General features: G+C 43.8%; 1 protein-coding gene across 1 annotated transcript in view; it reads left to right on the top strand.

Moving 5' to 3' along the window:
• Positions 1-26146, top strand: part of gpc3 (glypican 3) — a gene marked incomplete at its 3' end in the record, with an annotated part of 168715 nt that overhangs the window by 95484 nt on the left and 47085 nt on the right. Inside the window, exons 4-6 of the mRNA XM_079496909.1 lie at positions 459-658; positions 4201-4326; positions 18566-18680. Of these exons, the coding sequence (XP_079353035.1) occupies positions 459-658; positions 4201-4326; positions 18566-18680 (441 nt within the window). The remainder of the gene's footprint in view (positions 1-458; positions 659-4200; positions 4327-18565; positions 18681-26146) is intronic.

Genomic DNA, 26146 nt, shown 5'->3' with positions numbered 1-26146 from the left:
GTCCTCCCGCGCCCCAACAACAATGGCATGTATCCACATGAAGGAGCCAGAGAGAAGCCTCATTTCCATGCTAGAGCTTTTAGAGGGTTTATGATTACAAATAGGGACATGATGATGGCACAAAATGGCTGGCAGAGGATACAATGGCTTGTTTGTTATGCAAATCTTTCCATCCCTCCCAAAATAAACAGACGCAACGGGATGATAATTGCAGAGGAACTGAGGCTGAGTGTCCTGGTTGACTGACTGTTCATTAACTGAGTACAACAGGAAGTGGAGCTGTTCATTAACAACAGGAAGTGCTGGGTAAAAAAAAAGACATTACTCAGGGATACTATCCTTATCTCTGTAACCACCTGTCTCTCTTTCTGACTCTCCCCATCTCCATCTTTCACTTGCTCACTGTCTCTGTTTCTCTCTTTCTCTCTCTCTCTCTCTCTCTCTCTCTCTCTCTCCAGGTGAATGGAATGTGTGGTCAAACTCCTCAGCGTGTCTCTCGCTCCATCATTTCTGTTCCTGACCAGGCTCCTGGTGTCCCCGGGGTCCGTAGCCCCCAGCCCGCTCCTGTCGTCCCTGGGGTCCGTAACCCCCAGCCCGGGGCCCGCATCCCCCAGCCAGCCCCCATGGATCCTGATGAGACGTTGGTCGGCCTCCGCAGGTGAGCAGGAAACGTGATCAACTACTGAGAATTAGCTGAAAAACTTAAAATATTTCTATTTAATATAAATAATATAGATAAATAATTTGCTATATATTTTTTTCTTTAATTCTTTTTTCACCCAGTGTAAAGTTTCTAGTCAAGTGTAATCATGGGCGCTACATTCCCTCTGACAACCTGCGGAGAGCAATGGACTGACCGCATGTTTCCTTCCATGCATGAGGAGTCCAAGCCGCTTCATTTCACCTGACAGGGGGGGGGGGGGGGGGGGGGTGGGGGTTCCCCGGTTGGAAGGAACACGTTATTCCAACCATTTCTCTTCCCCTCCATCAGGCGCCCCGGGTGGCCAGGGGGAGGCAGTTTAGAGATCAGGATTAATGCATGTTTTTTGTGAGGGTATCTAACCTAGGGGACACAGGGAGAACATGCAAACTTCACACAGAATGGCTATTTTGCCCATAGATATTAAAAAATCGATGTCTCATTGGCTGCTGCAGTTTGTTGGAGCCATGTGTGTTGACGGGAGGGCGGAATAATTTACACTGGTACGCCGGAAGAGTGGACGGCACACTACGTCACACTGCCACTCAAGTGACTACTGGCCAATCACAGCTCATCTTTTACGGGACTTATCAGACCCGAACATGCACTCTGTGACGCACACTTATGCTTCCGCGGTGCTTCGCAAGGAATATCGGGAATTGTTTGCCCTCCCTTGAGCACATACGCTCCAGAGCCGAAAGGGGCGTCTACCTTTATATGTCTATGCTTTTGCCAACCCAACCTAGGGTATGGGCACTGATGACGAGGAGGACAGAACACATCCCCAGCGCCCACAGCCACCTTACACCAAACGATTGAGATGACAGGATCGTGCCAAAAACTGTCATGGAGTTATTCCGACAATGGAAATTTGTCTGCGATTATTAAATCTCTTTCAAATTAATTTGATGTAAGGCTGGCATAATGTAATACAAATATAATTTTTTTTGTGTCCTTTTGCAGCCACTACTACACAGTAAAATCCTCAGTATCAGTTTTAATTGCAAATGTATTTGTACAATGTAGAGTTAAAGTAACTATAAGTAAGTATTTCATTTACCATGATATTACAGAATCTCCAATCTTTTATCCAAATCCAATTGCTTCGCAGTATCCTGCACTTAAACCTCATCACTTTGGCCAAACCAAAACAATGATTACACTTATGTACCTGTACACAAGATGTAACAATAAAGTACTACCTTGAACCTTGAAGACATAAAACTATTGAGCTTGATAGGTTTCTCTTCTTGGGTCTGGTCACCATGGATCATTTGCACTATTGCATCTGCCATATAAGAACTTTGGGTGTATTAGTTAGTTTAGTATTGACTTGATCAAGTTTGCGAACGGTCATGTCAGTTTATTGTCATTTATTGTCATTGTTTATGTAAACTGTTAAAAGTGTCCTGTAAATCCATATGGGCTCGGCTTCTTCGGAAGCATGACACTTAAATAAAGAATCAATCGATCAAAAAATCATATATAGTGTTGTCAGGGCATCTCATCTGCATAATGCATATCAACATGAACAGGCACGCACGTCCAATTTAGCAATGTGATACAGCTGGTAGCTGGGACACGCACCATTTCCTTCATGAATCCCTTTTTTATCAGCTCTTTTCTCAAGAATGCATGTGGTTCTCTGTCATAGAACATCCACTCCATATTTGCAGTGTGAGTTTAACTGTTAGACTATCGACTGTAAAACAAATTAACCTTATAAGTCATGGGTGGACAGCATTTTTTCCAGAGGGCCATACTGACTCCTACAAAGTGAGTGAAGGGACAAGAATTGAAACTTGAAACACTTACAGTAGTGCTGAATTATGTTAAAACTGCATGCATGTAGACATGACCGATTGCTTTACTTTAGGCTTTTTGCCTGGCCAGATGGGTCCTTGCTTCACGACACAAGAATTTTCTGTTTAAAATGTTGACTTTTTAACAGCGTATGTGTCACTGGTGTGCTCTGAGGTTACAATGAAAAGATTTGCTTGCAACAATTAACTTCAATGCAGCATCAACTTTTAAATTAGCATACCAATTTACATCTTGGCAGTTGTCTGACTCTGATATGCCACTGATTAAGCCCATGGCAATATGGATTCAAGGCAGACTGTTTCACAACTATAAACATTTCATATTTACCATTTTAGTACATGTCTGCATCGATGAAATGCAGGTACTGTATGTCCGCAAGCAGTAAATATGAATTATCACCATGTTGCAATTGAGTGAAATTAATTTGCCTCAAAATGCGTAGCGTAGCGTGGCGTAGAGCTAAAGTACCTGCGCACCACCACAGAGTTTAGGGGTTTTGAATCCACTGTGGTACATCCGGCTTGCCGAGCGTCAGTACGAACATAATTGGCTGTGTTCGGGGGAGGGAAGTTGTCACTGCACGTACTCCTATGGGCATGGACGGTGCCTGTCAGTGGGGTGTGGAACAGGAGGAGGAGGATGTGGGTGCTGCTATGTCCTCCCGGTGGGAGCTCGCCGACAGGTGAGCTAGTGGGGTACAACAGCAGTGGGAGGAATTATTTGGCATAATGACTAAATTGGGTATAAAGTGGTGCAAATTACAGGCTGCTTTACACAAAATTAAGAAATAAAAATCTGTTAATAATAATTTGTTGGTGGTTGTTTGCTTTTGTAGATGTCGCAGGTTGGTTTGCGATGGACGACGAGCCGGTCCTGGCCCTCTGGCCATTATGCTGACCATGTGCGTTCTAGGTCCATGTTTATTCAACCACTTAAACCAATAGTTGACTGGAGTCCTCCCGGGCTCTGTTCTAGGCCCCCTACTTTTTCGCTCTACGCTAAACATCTTTGTCGAAAATAGGCGATTTGTTGGCTATTTTTACCGGATGTTTGCCCCAGAATAACGACACTAGGATTCGTGTCAGGGTTTTCTTGCCTTTATTGAGATAGAGATACAGCAAACGGAGAGGGAGTCAGGGAGTGACATGTAGCAATGGTCCGGGAATCGAACCGGGGAATGGCTAAGAGGCAGGCATTGGAGCCCATAGCAGGCACATTAACCACTCAGCTATCGGCACCCCCATGCGGCAATAGGTTTCTAATTAACAACGTTAAAGTTAGAACCAATGGAACACACAGATGTTCAGTTACATCCTCCAGAATAGATGCTCTCATCCTCTGGCTCAGGCTGTCCCCCATTACTGTATGAAGCTTCATTCCCCCACTCCTGTCATTGTCTCTCTGGGTTTCTGCACACACACACCCCTCTCTTTGTAAAACAATTTGTCTGTCTACACTTTTCTCGGTTCGCCTAGATTACCATAATTAAACTATCTTTTCTCTCCTTCACTCTTTCCATCTCTCTCTCTCTCTCTCTCTCTCTCTCTCTCTCTCTCCCCTTCTCATACCAATCCTTCATGCACTCTATATCTCTCTCGCTCTCTTTCTCTCTGTCTGTCTCTCTTTCTGTTTCTCTCTTTTTGTCTCTGTCTGTCTGTCTCTAATCTCTCCCTCAGGGAGTTTATATCCAGCCTGCAGGGTTACAGCTCTTTCTACAGTGGCCTTGGGGAGGCGCTATGCAGCCGTGAGCCCGAGCCGGCCAACCACTCCCTCTGCTGGAGCGGACAGGAAATGACAGACAGGTAAATAAGGCATTGATTTATATCGGCACAGGATTCACTGCCATCCAAGGACCTGTAAACCTTCAACTGCACTGAAAGAGCCAAATAAAAAAACAGCCACTCACCTCAACAAGCCGCCCAAGCTGCCCTACAGCTAATGGTGGAAAGTAACTACATTTACTCAAGTTCTGTACTTCAGTACAATTCTGAGGTACATTTTCGAGTATGTACAATTTTCAGTACTTTTATACTACATTATTGTATTAGAAAATGTTACTAGTTATTTTTGATTGATTCAATACTTAAAAGTACAGAGGTACGGTATTCATACAGTAGGTGTCGTTCCTGCGAGTGCCTTCTCGCTGAAGCACCCTTGAGAAATGACTAGCACCCAGGACATGCGGCAGTCGTGTGGGCCAAATTTACATTAGGCCTACATTCATTTGATAGCCCACCCACTGAAGTTAAAGTAGCTCACCCATTGGCTTTTAACAATCTACACACCTACAGTATCAGTATACTACTTAGCAGGTCACACAAAAATGGAACATTTATATGCATAATGCTTGACTCTCGGCAGCTTTGTAAAGTTATGTAGGTGTGAAGTGGTGTGTGTGTGTGTGTGTGTGTGTGTGTGTGTGTGTGTGTGTGTGTGTGTGTGTGTGTGTGTGTGTGTGTGTGTGTGTGTGTGTATGCACAGTCAGTGCATCCATGCACGTCATGATAGATAGCAGCACCAACTCGAGGGAGTGGAGAGGAACAGTCAACTAGAGAGAAACAGAGCGAGGGAGGAAAAGAATACCTTCACTTTTTAATTAATAACGTTTCGGTGTCAAAGCCTTCCTCAGCATGAAGAAAGTGGTCAGTGATGTTGTTTGTACCAGGAGGGACTGATATGACAGACAGACATGACAAGGACCAGCTTTTGTCGGTAAAAAAAAATATTGAGGAAAGAATATAATAATCGCGCGACCCCCCACCCCATACTAAGGGGTGGAGGGAGGTAATACTAGGGGATGGAGAATGACTGTGTACTGTGGTGCATGAAAATCATAAAACGGATCATAAAATAACTTCACTACAAGAACAACTACAAGAAAGTGGTTCCACTTCTCGGCCACCAGGAAGAGCCACTTCCTCTTGCATCAGACACCAGTTCCATATAGCCAGGCTGTGTTAAGAGTAAGACTTACATTTTCCCAAACAAACGCATAGAGAAACAACACTTAATTGTTAGGTCAATCTCATGGTAACTAAGATATATTTTTTTAAAGACACATTTAGCTACTATGTCTGTGAACTTCACGTGCAGCTACTTAGCAAAGCGACCGAGACATTGCGAGGGCGAGCAGCAGTGCTGACTAGAAAACAGGGGGCCCTTGCTGTCTTTACAAGTCCGGCCCGGAGCCACCCATCCACCTTGCTAAGAAGCCCTGCATGGCCAGGGTTTGTAGCGCTCCCCTTCCCCAGTTCAGGTACAGATACACTGGATCAATGTGGAGAGCCCCTTGGGATTGATATAAACTGATTTTAGGTGTAGATTAGAATCAGAATCAAGGATTGGGACTAACCGTTTTAGAAGACTTGTGCAGTTGCAAATTGCAGACAAAGTGCTCTTTTAGTTACGTTACAGATTTAAATGATTATTAATCACCATTCACAGCCCCATTTCTATTTCCTACTTCGTCTATTCGAAAATAGTTGATCTATAACCTCACAATGTTGCTGCTATTTTTTTTAAAGTTTGACCATATGTTTCGTTCTAGTCCATTCACAATAAGTACTTTGGTACTGTAAGTGTATTTGGATGCCAACACTTTTGTACTCTAGAATACAAGACCTTTTCCAACATAGTATTTTTACATTGTGGTATTGCTACATGAATTAAAAACTCTTGTCTGATTACGTCTTCCACCACACTGCCCTACAGCCTCCAGCAGCTCCGCTCTGCTGATGTACATTGTGTCTGACATAACAATAAAACATATGACTGCTATATATTTTAAATTGTATTTGCGCTGCACGTACAGTAGATAAGGTCTCAGGCGGGGGAGATCGAGCCGAAGTGAGCTGAAGGGTACGTTTGCGTTGGAAGCGATGAGCATTGCGCGAGGTCACTCTCGCCCACAGTGTAAATCTTGACTTTGGCTCTATGGGATATTATTAATGTCAGTCTCTCGCCCGCTTCCCCTTCACTTAATTGCCACTTCGATCGCCTCCCCCAACCCACTTCTCTGTCGTCTCGCCGCGCACCACAGGACCCAATTTGGTTTTCGCAATATTTCACCTCACCTCCGGTTCCTTGGGCTCCCACACCCCCCCGCTCAACCTCGCCCTCGTCCGACCCCAATTTAAATTGGGCTTACTTAGCTCAATTCCATTCACTTGTTTAGCCTTGTTAAAGGCTAAACAAAGAACTCATAGATGAGATGAGACACAATCTAGGAAGGAAGTTGAATTATTCAAGGTAGTCTTTATTGTTACATTGTTACATCTTGTGTGTAGATACATAATTGTAAAGATATATCTTTGCTCGGCTGCTTGATTATTGTAAATGGTGCATTTATAGTGCCTTTTGCCAAAGTGCTTTACAATGTGTACATTGCATTCACCCGTTCACACTGAACCAGTTAGTGGTTCAGTGACTTGATCAAGGACATTTTTACACTAACCCAGGGGGAGTGATCCAGGGGGAATGATCCGGGGAACCACTCTCCCACCACCTGAGCCAATATCGCCACAAGAAGCATATGAATAGAAAATAGAGAAAGCAATTAAAATAGAGAAAAGAAAGTACAAAGAAGTAGAAGAAAGAAAACCAATGTATGCAACATAAATACACATTCATAACAACAGCAACAACTAGAAAAAGTGCCCCTCGGGGCACAGGTCTCCACCAGGGCAGGTCAGGTTGTGGCCTCCTGGTGGCGCTATAATAGGCCAATGTGAAAAGGGTGCCATTTCTTCATACTCCTTTGATGGCAATTGGATGATTTGAGGCATTTTGTTCCAAAAATGTGTTTTTCAAAAAATAACCTGTTGGTGGCGCTATAACAGGCCAATGTGAAAAGGGTGGGATATATTCCTCAGCCTAGTAAGAAAATGTGAGAAAGATTTCACGTAAATGGCATGCTGCGTTCCTGATTTGAGGCTTTTGTTCAAAACGGGGCAATCTTGCAAACTGTGAAAGCCAATTATAGCCAATTAGGATGGAATATGAAATATCGAACAGATCCGACTTGAGCACATGACCATAGAGATACTGTGTAACGATTTGTGAGATTTTTGGACAGAATCTGGAGGAGTAATATAAAAAAATGTGTTTTACAAAAGTCGGCCTCCTGGTGGCGCTATAAAAGGCAGATGCGGAAAATGCAGGTCAAAGGTTTGTCCTTGGCCTCTAGGGAGTGTGCATGCAACGTTGCACGCAGATCGGTGCAGTTTTAGGTAAAAAATGTGAAAAGCTGCCTCATGGTGGCGCTATAACAGACCGTTCTGGAAAATGTGGGGCAGAGGTTCATCGTTGGCATCCAGGGAGTGTGTGTGCAAAGTTTGGCATCGACCGGGTTAACGGTGCCGGAGATTAGCTGGTAACAGATGGACGGAAGGACGGACACACGGACGGAGTGCAAAACATACTCTCTCCCCATGCCTTCGGCCTGGTGGAGACAATAACGAACAGTATACTGTATATTTAGAAAAGAAAAGTTGTATACATTGTCCTATCACTTAAATTCAAGAGAATGTCAGATCGCGTCAGACAACAACTTCCATGAACCGAATTCACTGTAGTAGCCTTTTCATACATTTTATTTGTACTTAGGCTGTCGTGAAAGTTTATAATAGTTAGAGAAATTCAAAGTTTCAACAACACCAAAGTAGTAGTAGTAGTAGTAGTAGTGAATTAGCAAACTGGACATTAAATGTTTCCTTTATCCTCATGTTGCGCTTCTGTTTTCGCCATTTCTTTTTAAATATATATATATATATCCCATTTTTTCACCCAGTGTCAATTATCTAATGTAATCCTGGGCGCTACACTTCCTCTGCCAACCTGGGGGGCAGCGGACTGACCTCATACTTCCTTCTATGCATGAGGAGTCCAAGCTGCTTCTTTTCACTTGACAGGGGAGAGTTTCCCCGGCTGGACAGCGCGTGGAAGGAATACGTTATTCCGACCAGTTCCTTTCCCCTCCATCAGGCGCCCCGGCTGGCCAGGGGAGGTAGTTTAGAGACCAGGATTAGTTTTTTGTGAGGGTACCTACCTACCCTAGGGGACACGGGGAGAACATGCAAACTCCACACAGAAAGGCCCTTTCGCCAACCCTGCCTCGGGTATCGGCACTTATGACGCAGAGGAGAGAACACGCCCCCAGCGCCCACAGCGTTCCCAGCGGGAATCGAACCCAGGACCTTCTAGCTGTGACAGCACTATCGACTGTGCCACCGTGCCCCATTTTTGTTTGTTTCTCATAAGCGCACGTCCTTTGTACTTCAACTACACAGCCATCTGCCTTATCTGTGTGCGCTGACTGCGCCCGCCCGCTCCTACCCAGTCCCTCCCACCCATCACTGGGGGAAATTCCGGGAGGAAAAACGGGCAAGCGTCATGGACACTGGTCTCACTACAATGACCATAATGTTTTGCTGCACTTACCCCACCTTGTGGAGAGGGAGAGGGCTGTCTTACTGAGACCATATACATATAAAGGTAGATGCCTCATCCGGCTCATTACCCCACCTTGTGGAGAGGGGGAGGGCTGTCTTACTGAGACCATATACATATAAAGGTTGATGCCTCATCCGGCTCTGGGGCGTCGGTATCTCAACGGAAGGCAACAGGAGGCAATGGTGATGCGTGATTGGATTGTATTGGCTAGCTTTCCCGAGATTCCTTGCGAAGCATAGCGGAAGCAAAACGGAAGAACAGAAGGGGACGTTTGGTAGGCCAGTCAGAGGCGTGACTCCCTCTTTCCCAGCAGCACTTGCCTTCCAAGATTCCCCTCGTCTTCCTCCTCCCGTTGGAGACTGGTCTCTCCAACGAAAGTGCAGTGATCAATGATCAATATATTTTTTTAATATCTATGACTAAGACAATGTAGTCCAGGAAGGAAGTGAGACCAGTGTCCATGACATCACTGGCACTTTGAAATACACAAATATCTAAAAACATGTATTACACACATAAAAACCCCAGGAAAGTGTTTCTTGTCTCCCAAACATCATTTAAGATCTGGTTGGAGTTGCCCGATTCAAATAGCTGATCTAGTACAGGCTCACAACACATTGCATCCACAAGCTTGTACCTTGTGCCATGTGATGCCGCTGTGTGACAGAGCATAAATTAGGCAATAAATATAGGACCTCTTCCTCGCAGCGTCTACATTTCTCCAGCAGTAATATATAGGTTTACTCCAGTCTTGGCCTCACTCTACTGTCTCCCCGTCTGTTTTAGTATTGATTTTACATTTTTAAGCTTTTATTGTTTGTTTTTAAAACTCTTAATGGGCTATCTCCTCTGTACCTAGCTGAACTCCAGCTAGGGCTTTGAGGTCGGCTGACCAGTTGCTGCTCAATGTGCAACTGGGCTAAAAGCCAGAGGTGACCGAGCCAAATTTGCGGCGGCTGTCCCTAGGCTCTGGAACAGCTTGCCCCTGCATATTCCATCTGCCCAGTCCCACTTCCTAAGACTCACTTGTTCTCCCTGGCCTTCAACCCTGGTTGAGCTTGACACCATGGCAGGGAGTTAGGGAGTTAGGGAGTTAGGGAGTGAGTGAGGGAGAGAGAATACCACACTATTACTTGTGAGAGAGAGAGTGTTGTCTGATAATTCCCCCACACGGTAACTCTGTCATTTCTCAACCGTTTCGGACGCCGGGCGGCTTGCCGGAACCGGGTCGGCACCCTGGGCGAGTTCCTGTGGGTCTGGAAGTTCCGGGGACCCCCCGGGGACCCCCACACAAAGTTGCACCACTTAGTTCACACAGGTGTGATTTTGGAACTGTTAGCATAACCCAGAAACAAAGACACAAGAAAACAGATCTTAAAGCATGAATGATTATATTAATTGTTGCAACAATGAACTTACAAACGACCCTCAAGTGATTATTTTCGGAATATTGGAATATCACAACCATTGATTGATTGATTGAAGTATTTAGTAACAGTATGCAGAATAGGTACATTTCAAGCACAACTCAATATGAAAACTCTTAACTGCATGTGACGACACCATAAAGCATTACACTTGTTTACAATAGGGTCCACCATTTTCAATTCCTCAGAACATTTAGAGACGTACAAATATACACTTCTATATAACAAAGAAACAGGAAATCATCATAAAAGGGGAGGCATACTATGGTCCGACGGAGCATTGGTTCGATATGCGTCCGCACCTCGGACTAGCGCCTGCTCCCGTGCTTGCGGTTATGGTTAGGTTAGGGGTTAGGGGTATCGGATCAATGAATCATCGGACCAAACACATGTACCCCATAAAAGGAGGGAAACAGGGAAAAAAAACATATACAGTGAGGGGAAAAGGGGGTGGGAGGGGACTCAGACTTTTTTTTTTTTTTTACGGGGGCCAGTTTCGAATTGCAGCCGTCCATAGGTGCCCTTTGAGAGCGCGGTTGGCTGGTTGACTGTTGGTAGGCTGTTCCACATTTTGGTGGCATAGGAGCAGTAGAGAAAAAAAACCTCCCACAAATTCTGAAATATGATCGATTTATTGCTGACATATTTTGTATTTTCTAGGGTAATTTAGACAAGCTAAACAGCTTTGTTGAACTACTTAATAGTTTCAAGTCCAGCCCTGAAAAAGATTTTTTTTTGGATATGTGGGTCTATCTGTTAACAAATGTGGGAGAAATATAAGAGATTCTCTCGTTCAAGCAAACTTTGCCAGTAGTAAACCAGCGCAACTCACTCAAACCCTACTTAGCCCTATTCCAAATGGCAATTACCCATGTGGGAACTGCGCTCAATGCAATAATACCAACAAAGCTAAGGTTTTTCGTCCCATTAACAGGCAAATCATTCCCTATCAAAAGTGTCATCACATGTGCATCCACCCATGTGATTTACATGCTATGCTGTCCTTGTGGTCTGGTGTATATTGGCAAGACCACCAGGATGCTAAAAACGTGCATTAGCAAGCATATATTCACAGAAATGACAGGGAATACCTGGTTGCCGTTCACTATAATGACATGAAGTGAACGGCTTTGTTGGTATGGAGGTGGTTCCTCTGCCACCTAGAGGTGGAAACCATGACCACCTCCTTAAGAGACATTGGATTTTTACTTGCCCTAGCCCCAAAACTCTTACTAAATGTGATGTTGTGATTTTGAGGTTTTCTACCTCTGGGTTTTTGATATTTTTCGATACTTGTTCTATGCTGTTTTATGTCCCGTTGTTACAGTTTTTTCAAGCTGTCATTGTGTGTGATGTCTTTTTGGTGTATTTGGACTTTGGAGTACAGACCCTTACACCTGTAATTTACTAGGTCTGACCCCTAATACATTTATTGGATATTATGCCCTCCAGGGACATGCTTTATTTGTATAACTGTCCAATATTCATTTGTTGCCTCAGTCAGTGAGTGGTGCAACCACTCCCTTATGGAACTATGTGTGTGGGTGGGTGGCTGGGTGGGTCTGAGCACGAACTGTATATATGATGATTTCGGGTGTGCCAGTACAGTACAGTACAGTACAGTACAGTACAGTACAGTACAGTACAGTACAGTACAGTACAGTACAGTAGAGAGACCCCCACATGGTAACTCTGCCATTTCTCTACCGTTTCGGATGCGGGGCTCGCCAGAACGGGGCCGGCACCCTGGGTGCGTTCCTGTGGGTCTGGAACTTCCCTCATGCACGTGCTGACAAATGTACCTCTGATCTAATAGAGCAGTAAGAGGACGCCACCTGCTCAGGGGAGATATTGAATTTGGACCTTTAGGCCGTACCTCTTGTCAACTAATAGTCCTCCTGACCTAAATGTCTCAATAGAAGAGCAGGGAGACCAAATAACAACCACAGCATAATGTTTTGGTTATATGGTATTCAAATACTCATTATCTACCATACTCATTGGTCAAAATAACAGTTAATTCACAAAATAATGTTACATAGTGTAGCTTTAAATGTGCTTCATAAAGTTTAAGTTGCAATCAGTTGAGTTGAGAACCTCTTATAGCAGCGTCTAAAATCTCTTCTGTAGTCGTGCATTGTCCGCTGCGTCTGCTCTCGCCTGTCGAGTGCAGCTGCTCAGCTACAGTTTCTCACAGGGGAGTGACGAGAAAACTACTCAAGCCTCCTCCAGGGCGTCTGAAACAGGTTGGCACAGCACAGGAGGACAGAGCCATCCTGAGGGGGTGATTATTACACGCCAGACCAAACGGTGTGATATCGAGGTGGGGGAGTGGACGGGGAGATTACGGTGTAATTGTCCGTGTCAGCTGCCGGGGCGCACGGCCGTGTAGCCGCGCATTCCTCCGGCTACGTTTTCACTCTGTGATTTGTTCAGGATCATCTTCCATTATCCTCCCAGATAGGAGCTTTTCCGAGACCATGAACGTGATACTCATTGGGCTATTGTCTCGTCCAGATACATTTGGGTGGGGGACGGGTGCGGGGACAGGGAAGAGACAGCATCTGACACTTGAGAAGCGTTGCTCAGAGTCACAGCTAAATATGGCTCCTGTCTGCCGTCCCACCTGGAGGCACGATGAGAAGGCCTCAGCGATGTCAGAGGAGCAACACTGACAACAAATGTCACTGTGTCATCTTTTTAGAAAAAGGCCGCTGCACACCTCGAAAGGTTGGTGACAGGTGCGTAGGACAAAGTGCATATAATCAAAAAGGGTATCTCTGAATAACAAAGAATAGGACCTGCACACTGTCAGAAACTTGCAAAAAAATGGCTCTTTGTTGCTCAGAGCATTTTTCTTTTGTCTGACAGTGTGCACTGTGCAGGTCCTATTCTTTGTTATTCAGAGATACCCTTTTTGACACCATGTCAGCTCAAAACATTTATCTCCTTTCTTATCTTGATATCACGTGTTGGCTTTTCTGGGTTTTTTCTTCCCTCAGTGACATGCAGGCTGAACACAGCACAGTCACTATCAGGGTTCACTGCTGGTCAGAACATGATGGCTGTCATGGACTACACTACTAGAACCTATGCTGACCATCATCACTGACCCTCAATTCAATGTTTTCCAACTCTTTTCTTTCACAAGGTCCCCAGTTTGATATGTAAAATGCATCTCTGGGACCCCAATCTACACTAGATTGGGGTTTACATTTTGGTCTGGGTCTGCAACTCAGAGTAATACGCCCATCAACATTTTCTGGATCAGTGACCAATTGCAAACCTTTGAAAGTCTTTGTCAGATGGGTGATGATGGGTGATGATCTGAGATTGTGTTCTGTCTTGGATCAATTGGAACTAACATAGTATACTTTAAGTTCCATTTTATTGGTATCACAATTAAAACTATTTTTTTACGGTTTTCAAAGAAAAAGACACCATGACATTGTTTTTCATTGTTATTATTTGTAATATTAATGTTAAATTATCATTAAAATCGTATTGTTTTGCAAATTATTTAGAGGAATAATTTAGTTTTAGTCATAGTCTTTTGAATGGAATTTCATTTAGTTTTAATTTACTTTTAGTCATATTTTAGTCTAAATATCATAAGATTTTAGTCAACTAAATCTACAGTTGATTATTTCGTAGACAAATTTTGGCGGGACTCGTTGGCATCGTAATGCCTGATTTTACAATTGGTTGCAACACGTTGTGAGCTTGTAGATCTGCTATTTTCAGAGCGCAACCTAACAATAAAATGGTTATTTTTCATCATAGTTTTTGTTCGACGAAATCAACACTGGATCGTTATACAGTCACTGCGTGAGAGCGAAATGAAACGTTAGGGAAAAGATTGGATGAAACTGATAACACCTAATAGTAATGATGCCGACTCAGACAGTTAATCATCATGAGATTTGTGACCTGTGTTGATGTGATCTTTCTCTCTGGCGTACAGTCCAATAGTGCAGAACCGCATGCCTTAAAAATGACCTTTAAAATTCAAGCCCAACACCCTGGCTGTGAAACATGAGCCCACTGCCTCGCTTATCTTCAGGACCTTTCAGTTTCCAGTCCTCCATCCAGCCAGCCCGTATTTCCTCCTCTTCCGTCTGCTTAATGGATCACACATCCCTCCATTATTAATGTGACCATTAACGGGGGTTAGGTATGAGATCACGGCTAATAAGGAGGATAAATAACTGTGGAGATGTAGGGCTTTAATGAAAAGTCATCCCATGGAGTGGAGGCTGATGGATGAAGAAATGATGTTGAAGGTGATCATGGGTGTTCAGATGGCTGCAGTTGCAGTCAGCCCCAAATCAGAAAGGTGCTGTACTTTGTATCCGTTGTCAAAGGGCAAGAACTAAATGAGACACTTTTTTTCCCCGTGGCCTTTTCTCTCTAACTAACCTTTTACCCAGCAAATCCTAACTTCCCACAGTGACCAACATTGGCTACAAGATGACATTTAGACTGAAGCCTGATTGATGTTGTACAACCACGTCGATCACTGAAAAACATTTTGCTACCACGGTACTAATTATGTTAGATATTTCAATCAATGGTTTATTTATAAACGGGCACCAACCTACGGGCACCAACCTACTGAACGATGCAAATTGGGATTGCATGCCCCACCTGTTTATGTCGTTAGAAACAGCTGACATTGTGTTGATGACTTACGTACATGGGCATAACCATAAATGGGAGACAGACAGGCCCGCAGACAGAAAGACAGATACAGGCACATGTCGGACAGTACATGTGGCGTGACATAGGGTAGTGATTATCGACCTTGTCATTTCAAGGATATAAAATTAGTCCACGGACCCCCATTTGATACAATCATCTCTGGAACTCCAGTCTACACTGTATCGGTAAATCCTCAGTGTTCATTTAACTCTGAAAGTGAACAAATTACATTTGAACACCCTCAGAGTTACACGGCCGCAAGTGACCCACTTAAGACCCCTGGTGGTCCCCGGACCCGACATTGAGAACCAGTGACGTACAGTAGGGTAGGGCTCCCCCCCCCCCCCCCCCCCCCCCCCCACCCCCAATTCAAGCTCTGCTTCTTCAGCTGTGTAAACACACCTGTGCACTCATGGCGTGCAGGAGCAGACCCAAAGCAGCAGGCCTGTAAGACATCACCAGGAACTGCTCCTGAAGGAATATCCTCCCAAACCACAGACACTTTTACAATTCAGACTCACTGCCTATCAAAACAGCTTTCAAACGGGGTCGTTTCATTGTACGAAATAAATAAAAGATGATATGGATTATTTTTAAAGAACCGTATAAAATGTCCCTGTATGGAACCTTTTTTGGAACCGCAAAGCAAACTATTATGTTCTTTTCAGGTCTATAGAAGTTTTTTTGGGTAAAGGTGGAAGACATGCAGGCAAGGACATGATGATAGACGGAGGAATGTGTTTTAACATGTCTTTATGCTCATTGTGCCTCCTTCACTTAAACTTCTCCTAACCACCTCTCCTAACACAGGGGTTCTCAACCCGTGGGTCGCGACCCCTCGGGGGGTCGCCAAATTATTTTGGGGGGGTCCCCAAATTATAAAAAAAAAAAACTGCAACTGAATGGCTGGAAAGTGGAAATGAAGAGTTTACATATAGTACACATAGTACATGCATACACCTTCCCTAATGATTATATCTGGTTTCAGTATTTATTTATGGTGTATTGTCTCTATTATTAAGGTTATTGTAGCAGTCCATTTATATTGGGGGTCGGGAGGGGGCGGGGCGGGGGTCCCGAGACATTGCCAAAGCATTTCCGGGGGTCCCCGGCCAAAAACGTTGAGAACCCCTGTCCTAACACACTATAGTGTCTGTCTGGAACACCTTGAGCCTTTAGGACCCATTAAAAACTAATACAAAAAAAATCATCATATCACCAAGAGAGTTAAACACATAATACATGCATTAAACACGTTACAGTAGGCTACTAATTTAATAAAAGTCTAAAAGGCAGAATAGAGGGTATGCGCATGCTTAAAGTGAATGGCACATCGAGTGGCAAATCGAGTGGCAAAGCAACATGCAAATGTTACAGTAGGCTACTAATTTAATAAAAGTCTAAAAGGCAGAATAGAGGGTATGCGCATGCTTAAAGTGAATGGCACATCGAGTGGCAAATCGAGTGGCAAAGCAACATGCAAATGTGAGTTTAACATTGTTTAATGTTGTTTAATGCAGATCAGATAGGACTTTTCTGTTTGCATGTATGGACTGTCAAGGCCAGAAAGTCGTTTTTTGCCACTCAGTAGGCATTCCTGCATAACTTCCGGGTTTGATGATGATGTCACGCGCATACCCTCTATTCCATAGCAAAGACTTCAAGTTGATTGATTGATTGATTGATTGATTGATTGATTTCATTAGACAGATTTTTAAAACATAATTAGTCAAGTTAGCTAATCAAGGTCACATGCGTTGCAAGTTGCAAAATATGTTATAGTAGGCTACCGTATGTTATAGGCCTATCTCACAGCCCCCTTTCCACGCCCCCTTCCGGTAGCTAGTGGTGTCATTTAACATTAGGCATTTACACTTTTTTTCTCTGGAGAATCTAAGTACATTTCCTAATGTTAAAATGTCAAAGACCGATAATAATATGAAGAAAACACAATGGTATAACAACTCAAATAAGTAGAATAAACCTTACCTTTACAAAACGGTAGTTTGTGGCTTGTGAAAATACCTCTTTTAACATGGAAGTCTATGGACCGCAGAAAAAATAACACCATTAGCTCCAAAAGGGGGCGTGGAAAGGGGGTGGGGAAATGCTGTGAGATAGGCCTATTGAGATTAATTTCTATTTAATTTAACATTATTATAGTGATGAATCACAACAAGTTGTCTCAAGACACTTTACAAGTATACAGAGCAGGGACCCAATGTCAGTACCAACGTTGCCCCCTCACCCTGAGCAAGCAGTTTTCTGCAACAGTGGCAAGGAATGATTCCCCTTAACGGGAAAAAACCTCAGGCACAACCAGGCAGTGTCGCCAACTTACATGTACTGTAGCAATTTTGTAGCTGGATTTAGCAACTTTGCAGACTACCCAATTTTTCAAATAGCACCTAGCAACAGATTTAACACATGTTTTTTTTTTTGCCATTTGGCAACTTTTGAAGAGTGTCTAGAAACCCTAAAATGTGTGCATTGTGTGTGAGAGACAGAGATATATTGACCGTGTCAGGGGGGAAAGAGATACTGTGTAGACAGAAAGGGAGATACAAGCAACAGCAATTAACAATAGTAACAACGATAATGACAGCAATAAAAATTACAACAGGTGTAGTAATATGGTAGTAGGCTATAATAAAAGGGATAGATAGGTTTGATGTCTGCTTTTCTACCTCGTGGTTACTTTGTAGCACATGCCCGTTTATTTACTTTAGCGCTTATGTACTCGGCCTGTACTGACCCTGTTGTTGGCTGTGGGTTCATGCTGATACCAGGACCTTGCAATGTGTACGTTTCTGTGGATATGAGCATGTGCTAAATACCTGGTGCATTTTTTTACCACATTCGGCAAAGAAAGAACAGATCTGCAAGCTCACAACTATAGAGTGGTGGGGAGCACTGGGGACTGTCTACGGTCAACTACCTATATAGGGTTTAAGTGGTTGATTAATGATGGTATACATTTCATCTATACATGGATATGCATTCAGCTTCACCGAACTACAATGCTATTGTACACATTCAAATTATAAACAATTGCTATATCAAAATATATTTATAATTAGATGTACTGTAACCTCTCCAGTGAGGTTAAGGTTGTTTATAATCTGCATTAAGTTAAATAAAGTATAATATTTGTGGCTTGCTTGACCAGAATATACATCAGTTATTCATATAATCAACACTAGGTGGCAATAAAACATAATTTAGTTTTTTCCCTACGTTAAACCCCAAAGGTTTGGGCTCTATAATTCTTTATAAGTTCTGGATAACTGGTTAAAAAAGCAACTGGAGGATGGACTTCTTCTACTCCTGTTTATCACAATTTTAATTTAATTTACAGCATTTAAAATGACGTGTTGATCTGCCTTTAAAGCCTGCGGATCACCTTGTCGATCTAGTTCAGAATGAAAATAAACGTTGTGCTGTGTTTTGTCTTGTGTGTCAGGTTCCCTGGACCGGCTCTGAAGCGAGCTCACACTCACGGCTCAGAGTCCAGAAACAACAAAGCCCTGGACCCCGTCATCGGTCAGATCATCGACAAACTCAAACACATCAACCAGGTGTGTACACTCATGAATGCATTTACTTTACTAACACACAACACAATCATGTTGTCTTCCTTTGAGGCATGCAGGCCTGCACGCCCCTGTCACACACACACACACACACACACACACACACACACACACACACACACACACACACACACACACACACACACACACACACACACACACACACACACTTATGTTCCAATTCTGTTCCATAATATGGAACAGAATATGTTTACAGTACAAAACAACAGAGGCTTATGTTGTTTATATTGAACATACCATCATAGTTTAGGCTACTTTATCACTACAGGCCAACCCTTACGTAAAGGCAAAGTTGGCAGTTAAAGTGAATTTGATTGGATTGGATCTCCATATTGGGCATAAAAGGGTCCAGGACACAGTCGGGTACAACAGGTACTCTGACAATGCATACAACAGGTACTGTATAAAGGGTTTCGCATGCACTGGGTAGGGCATGCAGTCCCAACTTGAATCGTTCCTGATTTTGCATCTTTCCTGAGAGGGTTTACAGGTAAGTGGTTAAGGCCACAGTCAATAGCTCTCATGGTGCAAAACATATCATATCATGTCATTTTTCCGTGAGAGAGCTTATCCTTCTCTATGTTCTGTATGTGTGTCGGTGCCTTGCATGCTGGCCTGGAAACTTTTATCCCAATTGTAGACTAGAGGTAGCAGTTTCAGCAGGGGAAACCATGTAGCTGTCTTTCTCTCTCTCTCTCTCTCTCTCTCTCTCTCTCTCTCTCTCTCTCTCTCTCTCTCTCTCTCTCTCTCTCTCTCTCTCTCTCTCTCACACACACGCACACATGCACGCATGCACGCACGCATGCACTAATTTGTAGTACTAACCCCAAAAAGCTTGCACATCTGCTATCTTCAGTGCGTGACACTGGGGTGCACCCATAGACTGTGGGTGCAACTGAGGATAGATCAGGCATAACTCTTAACCCCCACTCTTAAACCTAAACTCTACATGACTAATCCTAACCCTAGCCACCCCAATTCCACAAATCTATTTTAAACCATAAAAACAACCATTTCTCTTGTGAGGAAAATTGTCCTGACAATGTCTATTTTTCTCTCTCTCACACATACATGCGCACGCACGCACGCACGCACGCACGCACGCACGCACGCACACACGCACACACACACACACACACAGAATGTTGTATAGAGAGCAGTTGCTAACATCATGAACATGTAGTCCTCTTGTAAAGCAGAAGATGTACAGTAATGTATGTACAGTATGATTGCATGACCACATACCTCTCTGTCCCTCTCATAGGTGATTCACAATGAAAGTCTAGACGTTCTAGTATCCTGAATAATGTGACATACAGTGCTCTAATAAGGCAGAAATAAGACGTGCCAAAAATGCGGTGGAAAATACTTTACATGATGTTCTTTCTCATAGGAAACAGTTCCTTGCAGATATATTTTTACATGAATTTGGCTCTTTTCCTAGAGATATTTTATGTGGTGTACTATACATTCCATATATGGCTCCAACGCCTCCAACCATCTCATATGCTCCTGGCATATATGACATTTACACATGTGTACATATAATGGGGTTTTTCTTTTTGTACTAACTTTCTATTCATGCTGTACAATAAAGGCACAAACATTGTAGCCACATGATTCCAAGCAGCAGCAGCCAGCCAGCCAGCGCTGCTTCAGTGGAGATGTTTACCATGAGATCATGTTGCTGATGGTCTTTTGATGAGATCTTTGTAGAAAAACGCAGATTGGTCAGATGACTGGACTCATTGTGCTAAACCCCCCCACAATCCCATAAACAGACATGGTTCTCTCTCTCTCTCTCTCTCTCTCTCTCTCTCTCTGTCACTCTCACCCCTCTCTTTCTCGTGCTCTCTCTGTTTCTCCCTGTGTTTCTCCCTGTGTCTCTTTAGCTCATCTCCCTGTGTCTCTCTGCGTCTTCGCTCTCTATTCTACACCCTCCCATAACTCTGTCTCTGGTATGTAATGAATGCATAAGGATGTTAGTACATGCTTATGTGTCTCCATACTAAAGCATTCGTTCTTTTTTTTATCTGATAAGCCACAGCCCAGTCAAGCACATTCATTTTTAATCTGAAACCTCTGCTTGGATCTCGGCCTCCATAATTGAGATCAGCATCTGATAAAAGACGCAAAGCAGTAAATCATGATTTTCACAGATTTTATTATTGAACGTCTATTGAAATCCGAACAATGGCAGATTATTTCTGTTCCAAAACTGTACGAAAACAAAAGCCATTTGTGAAACATCACTCAAGATCACTAAAAACAGAAGAAGATTGAGAAGATTATGTGAAAGTTCTTATTCTTATAAGGACTGGCTATTAACATAATTGTTTTAATGGGATCCTCATGGGGCATAGGGGGAGATGGACAGGAGTAGGAAGGCCAGATTGATGCATTGTCGCACCACTGCGTCACACAGGGAGAAATGTTCACAACGTGTCACAATGCAACACGTTGTGAGCTTGAAGATCGGCTATTTTGTTGCAAACTTTCCTATTGAAGCTCTGTAATCAAATCTGCCTGTGGAACTAAACAGCTTCAAAGTGACGTTGGGGGAAAACAGCCGAGCAGTACAACTATTCAAAGGGGCACAGTTATCATGTTGTTCATGTCTATTTTAGTTCATCGTCGCTTGTTATCATAATATAGTCTACTGAATATAGACTAGAGACAACCATATTTGTTTCTTTCTTCCTATGTGATCCTACACTTCCCATGATGCATTTGTCAGCCAGCCTGTCGATGGCATAAATGAGGTCTCGTGTCTTGTTTCAGTGTACTTGTCTTGCCGTGGTTGAAAAATCAGGAGGCAGTGAGGAGAAGAGAAAGTTAGTGTTGAGCGCACGTAATCCCGTCTTTTTACGAGGCCTGCAGCCTCCCAGCCTGTTGAAACGACCACCGGCTCTGGATGTTGCCTGGCTAAAGCAAATAAGACTAATTGAACATCTGATAGCAGAGTGTAGGCCAGCGTGCACAGATAATGGCTTTCATCTGCCCTGTTTATGTTGTGCGTTTGAGGATGGGCCAACATTGAGATAATGTGCGGATGCGTCATGTTCCTGGATATGTAACAGTATGCCACGCCAATTAAAACTGTGGAATTTCTGTCCGATGATGGCTGCATTTGATAACGTCTGGTGTTCAGAATCCTCACACTGAAGGGTAAGCGTGCTGGACATGTATTCTAGATTGACAGAGTGCTTGCACATGTGTGTTCTAAATAGACTGATCCTAACGCAGTTCCACATTTGGGACATGATGTATAATCCTGCACACTTTTTTGACAAAATATCGGTCAGAACATTTGTAATCGGTGGTGTAGGATTCTCCGAAATCGGGATCGGCATTGGACCCGAAAATCTGGCATCGGTCGGGCTATAGAAGTGACCCAGATTGTAGCTAAGCATGAATCCGTCCCTGGCAAGCTGCTGTGTGTACAGACATTTTGTATAGCGTACAGGCCAGGGGCCTCGCGACTCTGCTCTCCTACAGAGAGGGGAACGTGGGACCCCTTGAAAGAATCCACTTCCTTCCAACATTAATCCCCCCGATGTTCCATTCCTCCAGCCTTAAGTGCTCCGTCGGCGATGGCCTCATGAAACGGCCGCTCCGCAGCGGAAGTGTGTCATTTCTCACGTTGTCAGCGTTGATCAGAGTGTATCTGGAGAGATACGCGGACAGCCTGGCCCGTCAGACGCTAACCCCTCACTTCTCCGTGCGGCTAAACTAAACACAGAAAAAAAAGAAGAAAATAACACAAAGCCTTTCCTCCGTGTGCTTATAAAACGAGGCTTTCTCACGCCTGGAGCGGCTGATGTCATGATTCCATCGCAGCCAAGTTAACAGTGAGCTGTGCCCTATAAATGCATGCAGAGAAATGGCTTTTTACTGAGGTTATGTTCCCCCATGTTGCTGAATCTCTGGACATGACAGGACTTCAATGTACTTTTAGTGCATGCTTCTAGTATGCATGCCTCTAGTATGCATGCTTCTAGTAGTGCATGGTTCTAGTAGTTAGTGCATGGTTCTAGTATGCAGTGCATGGTTCTAGTATGCATGCTTCTAGTAGTGCATGGTTCTAGTATGCATGCTTCTAGTAGTGCATGGTTCTAGTATGCATGCTGCTAGTAGTGCATGGTTGTAGTATGCAGTGCATGGTTCTAGTATGCAGTGCATGGTTGTTGTAGGCAGTGCATGGTTGTAGTATGCAGTGCATGGTACTAGAATGCTTGGTTCTAGTAGGCAGTGCATGGTTCTAGTATGCAGTGCATGGTTCTAGTAGGCAGTGCTTGGTTCTAGTAGGCAGTGCTTGGTTCTAGTAGGCAGTGCTTGGTTCTAGTAGGCAGTGCATGGTTCTAGTATGCAGTGCATGGTACTAGAATGCAGTGCATGCATGGTTCTAGAATGCTTGGTTCTAGTAGGCAGTGCATGGTTCTAGAATGCTTGGTTCTAGTAGGCAGTGCTTGGTTCTAGAATGCTTGGTTCTAGTAGGCAGTGCATGGTTCTAGAATGCTTGGTTCTAGTAGGCAGTGCATGGTTCTAGAATGCTTGGTTCTAGTAGGCAGTGCATGGTTCTAGAATGCTTGGTTCTAGTAGGCACTGAGTGCATGGTTCTAGAATGCTTGGTTCTAGTAGGCAGTGCTTGGTCCTAGAATGCTTGGTTCTAGTAGGCAGTGCATGGTTCTAGAATGCTTGGTTCTAGTAGGCAGTGCATGGTTCTAGAATGCTTGGTTCTAGTAGGCAGTGCATGGTTCTAGAATGCTTGGTTCTAGTAGGCAGTGCATGGTTCTAGAATGCTTGGTTCTAGTAGGCAGTGCATGGTTCTAGAATGCTTGGTTCTAGTATGTAATGCATGGTCCTATCATTCAGTCTGAAGTCAGACACTTAACTTGCTACCAAGGGCTGATAAAGAGGTATTGACTAGTGTTTACCCCATTGAGGCCTAGGTGATGATTTCCTGTGATTACCACATCAGAACTCCCATGTATGAAATTGTACTGACATGACCCCTAGTGTCTCTATATTCTGGGGGAAAACATTCAGCAAAATAGCTGATTTACAAGTTCACAGTTGCTTGTGAGCTTGTTGATAGGCTATTTGCAGCGACAATATTTGGTGTAGAGGAAAAAAGAATAAAGCCTGGGGGACCCCGGTCAGCTAAGCATATTAGGGCTTACGTGGTTTTCCTAACTTTGTGCTTACTGTTTCCCAGACATATTTGTGATTTCTCAATGTGTGGTTTGGATGTGTCGTGCTGGATGAGCATGGCTACATATCCACAGTTATCACAGCTTTTAAATTAGATTGGATTATATATCTGCCCTATTTGGACAATGTGTTCTTGTCATCCGGAGAAAGTTTGTTTTTCAGAACATCTGTTGGACTTCCCAGGGTATCGTGTTACTCCTCCGTACGACTAATCTCACTGGAGACGCTTGAGCTAGTGGCGAAATGGAGCAATTACGTGATTGGTCTTTGATTATAGAGCGTTTCCCTCTAATTTGTCAGACGAGTTTGCCATTCGGAGGGGCAGAACTCAGGGGGGGATTATTCTAATAGGCTCATGAGGTTTTATGCGATGCTCTTTGGAGAGACGCATTAGAAAATCATTGGCTCTATATCTTTGTTGAGGAACTTTTAGGCCTCGTATACCAGCAGAATACCCGTTATAATTCTGTCACCATTCCCCTACACCACTGGTTCTCCGGACCCCCAGGGGAACTTGAGGGGGTTCCAGGGGCCCCCAGGTAAATGATTGATATAGGAACCAATGGACCCTTCTGGGTCTGTAACCCAAATGGGTCCATTTGGTTCCATTTGTACACTCACTGAGATCCGAATTATATTAAAAGGATCTCCTTAACCTATTGCACATCAAACTGGGGGTCCCTGACATTAAAAAGATTGAGAATTGCTGCGCTCTGCAGTCGGTGGAGACACTATTACAGTCATAAGCTGGAAGACATAAAACAGTTTAATTTCTGGCTGCACTCTGGCCAAATCTCTGCCCTCATGGCTCATTCGTTTTACTTTCATCTTTCCACTATCCCTTCTCACCGCTTTTCCCTTTTCCTCTGCCCTCCATCCTCTCTCTCCCTCCCCGGCTGTGCCGAGTTGTGTGTGACAGACTGCAGCCCCGTCGCCCCTTGCTTTCCACTTTCACACTCCCACCCCTACACGTTTCTTTCCCCTCCTTCTCCTCCTCCTCCTCTGTCCAGCTTCCCAGCCTAATTGAAGCCAGAACCTGGGAACGTCCTGCAGGTAGGACAGGAATCCGGGCTGGAAAATAAACCAGAGCCCGGGCGCCGCAAATTCCATCACGCAGCCTCACTTCCTGCGAGCTGCAGCAGCAGTCACCCTGGCTTTCCACACCTAATGCACCGCCCATACCGAATACCCACTTAATAGAACACACACACACACACACACACACACACACACACACACACACACACACACACACACACACACACACACACACACACACACACACACACACACACACACACACACACACACACACACACACAACACACACACACACACACACGTTGGTCTACTATATTTGTGAGGACATGACATTTTTGAACGCCAATTTCATGAATGTGATTTTTTTTCATGTTTATTTTGCCATTTTCAAAGCCTGAGTTATATAGTTTATGGGCGATCGACAAACTCACAACGCACAGACTGACAGCAATGTGTTTTTCGGTGTGCGACACTACAATAAATGTAATAAAACCCAACCTCTAAATGCCTAACCCTATTGCAAGACTAACACCCCGAATATATTTAAAACTATGAAAGCATCCATTTGTCTTGTGAAGACCAAGAGAATTGTCCACTATTTTACTCCAATTCTACGGTGCTTCATAGACTAGTTGCTTTCACCAGGCAACATCTTACTTTTACTCAAATTCTATTCTACTATACTTGTACATTTGGCTCTCACAAATATAGTAATAGAAGTATGTGTGCACGCACGCACGCACGCACGCACGCACGCACGCACGCACGCACGCACGCACGCACGCACGCACGCACGCACGCACGCACGCACGCACACACACACACACACACACACACACACTGGACACACAGCTATTATTGGACACACTTTAAGAGGGTCCTGGTCGAACTGTAGCTCAAACACACCTATAAGAGTTGGCCAAATCAATTAACCAGACACCTCTTCATATATGAAGCCCTGAAACAACGACAAGCTCCCAACGCACCACGCCTGGATCCACCGTCAGACGAAGTTAGAAGTACTCTGATGAAAGTACCAATACCTACAATGTAGAAATGTGCTGTTACAAGTAAATGTCTTTCAATGCTACTTGAGTAGTATTGGCATAAAAATATATTTTTACGTTTGATATGATAAGTATATTATATATTATACCAAACGTAAAAATCTTTAT

This window comes from Electrona antarctica (genome assembly GCF_951216825.1).
Source record: "Electrona antarctica genome assembly, chromosome: 1".
NCBI classification, from domain to species: Eukaryota; Metazoa; Chordata; class Actinopteri; order Myctophiformes; family Myctophidae; genus Electrona; species Electrona antarctica.
Note: the sequence above shows the minus strand (reverse complement) of the source record. Positions and strands in the feature narration are given on the sequence as shown.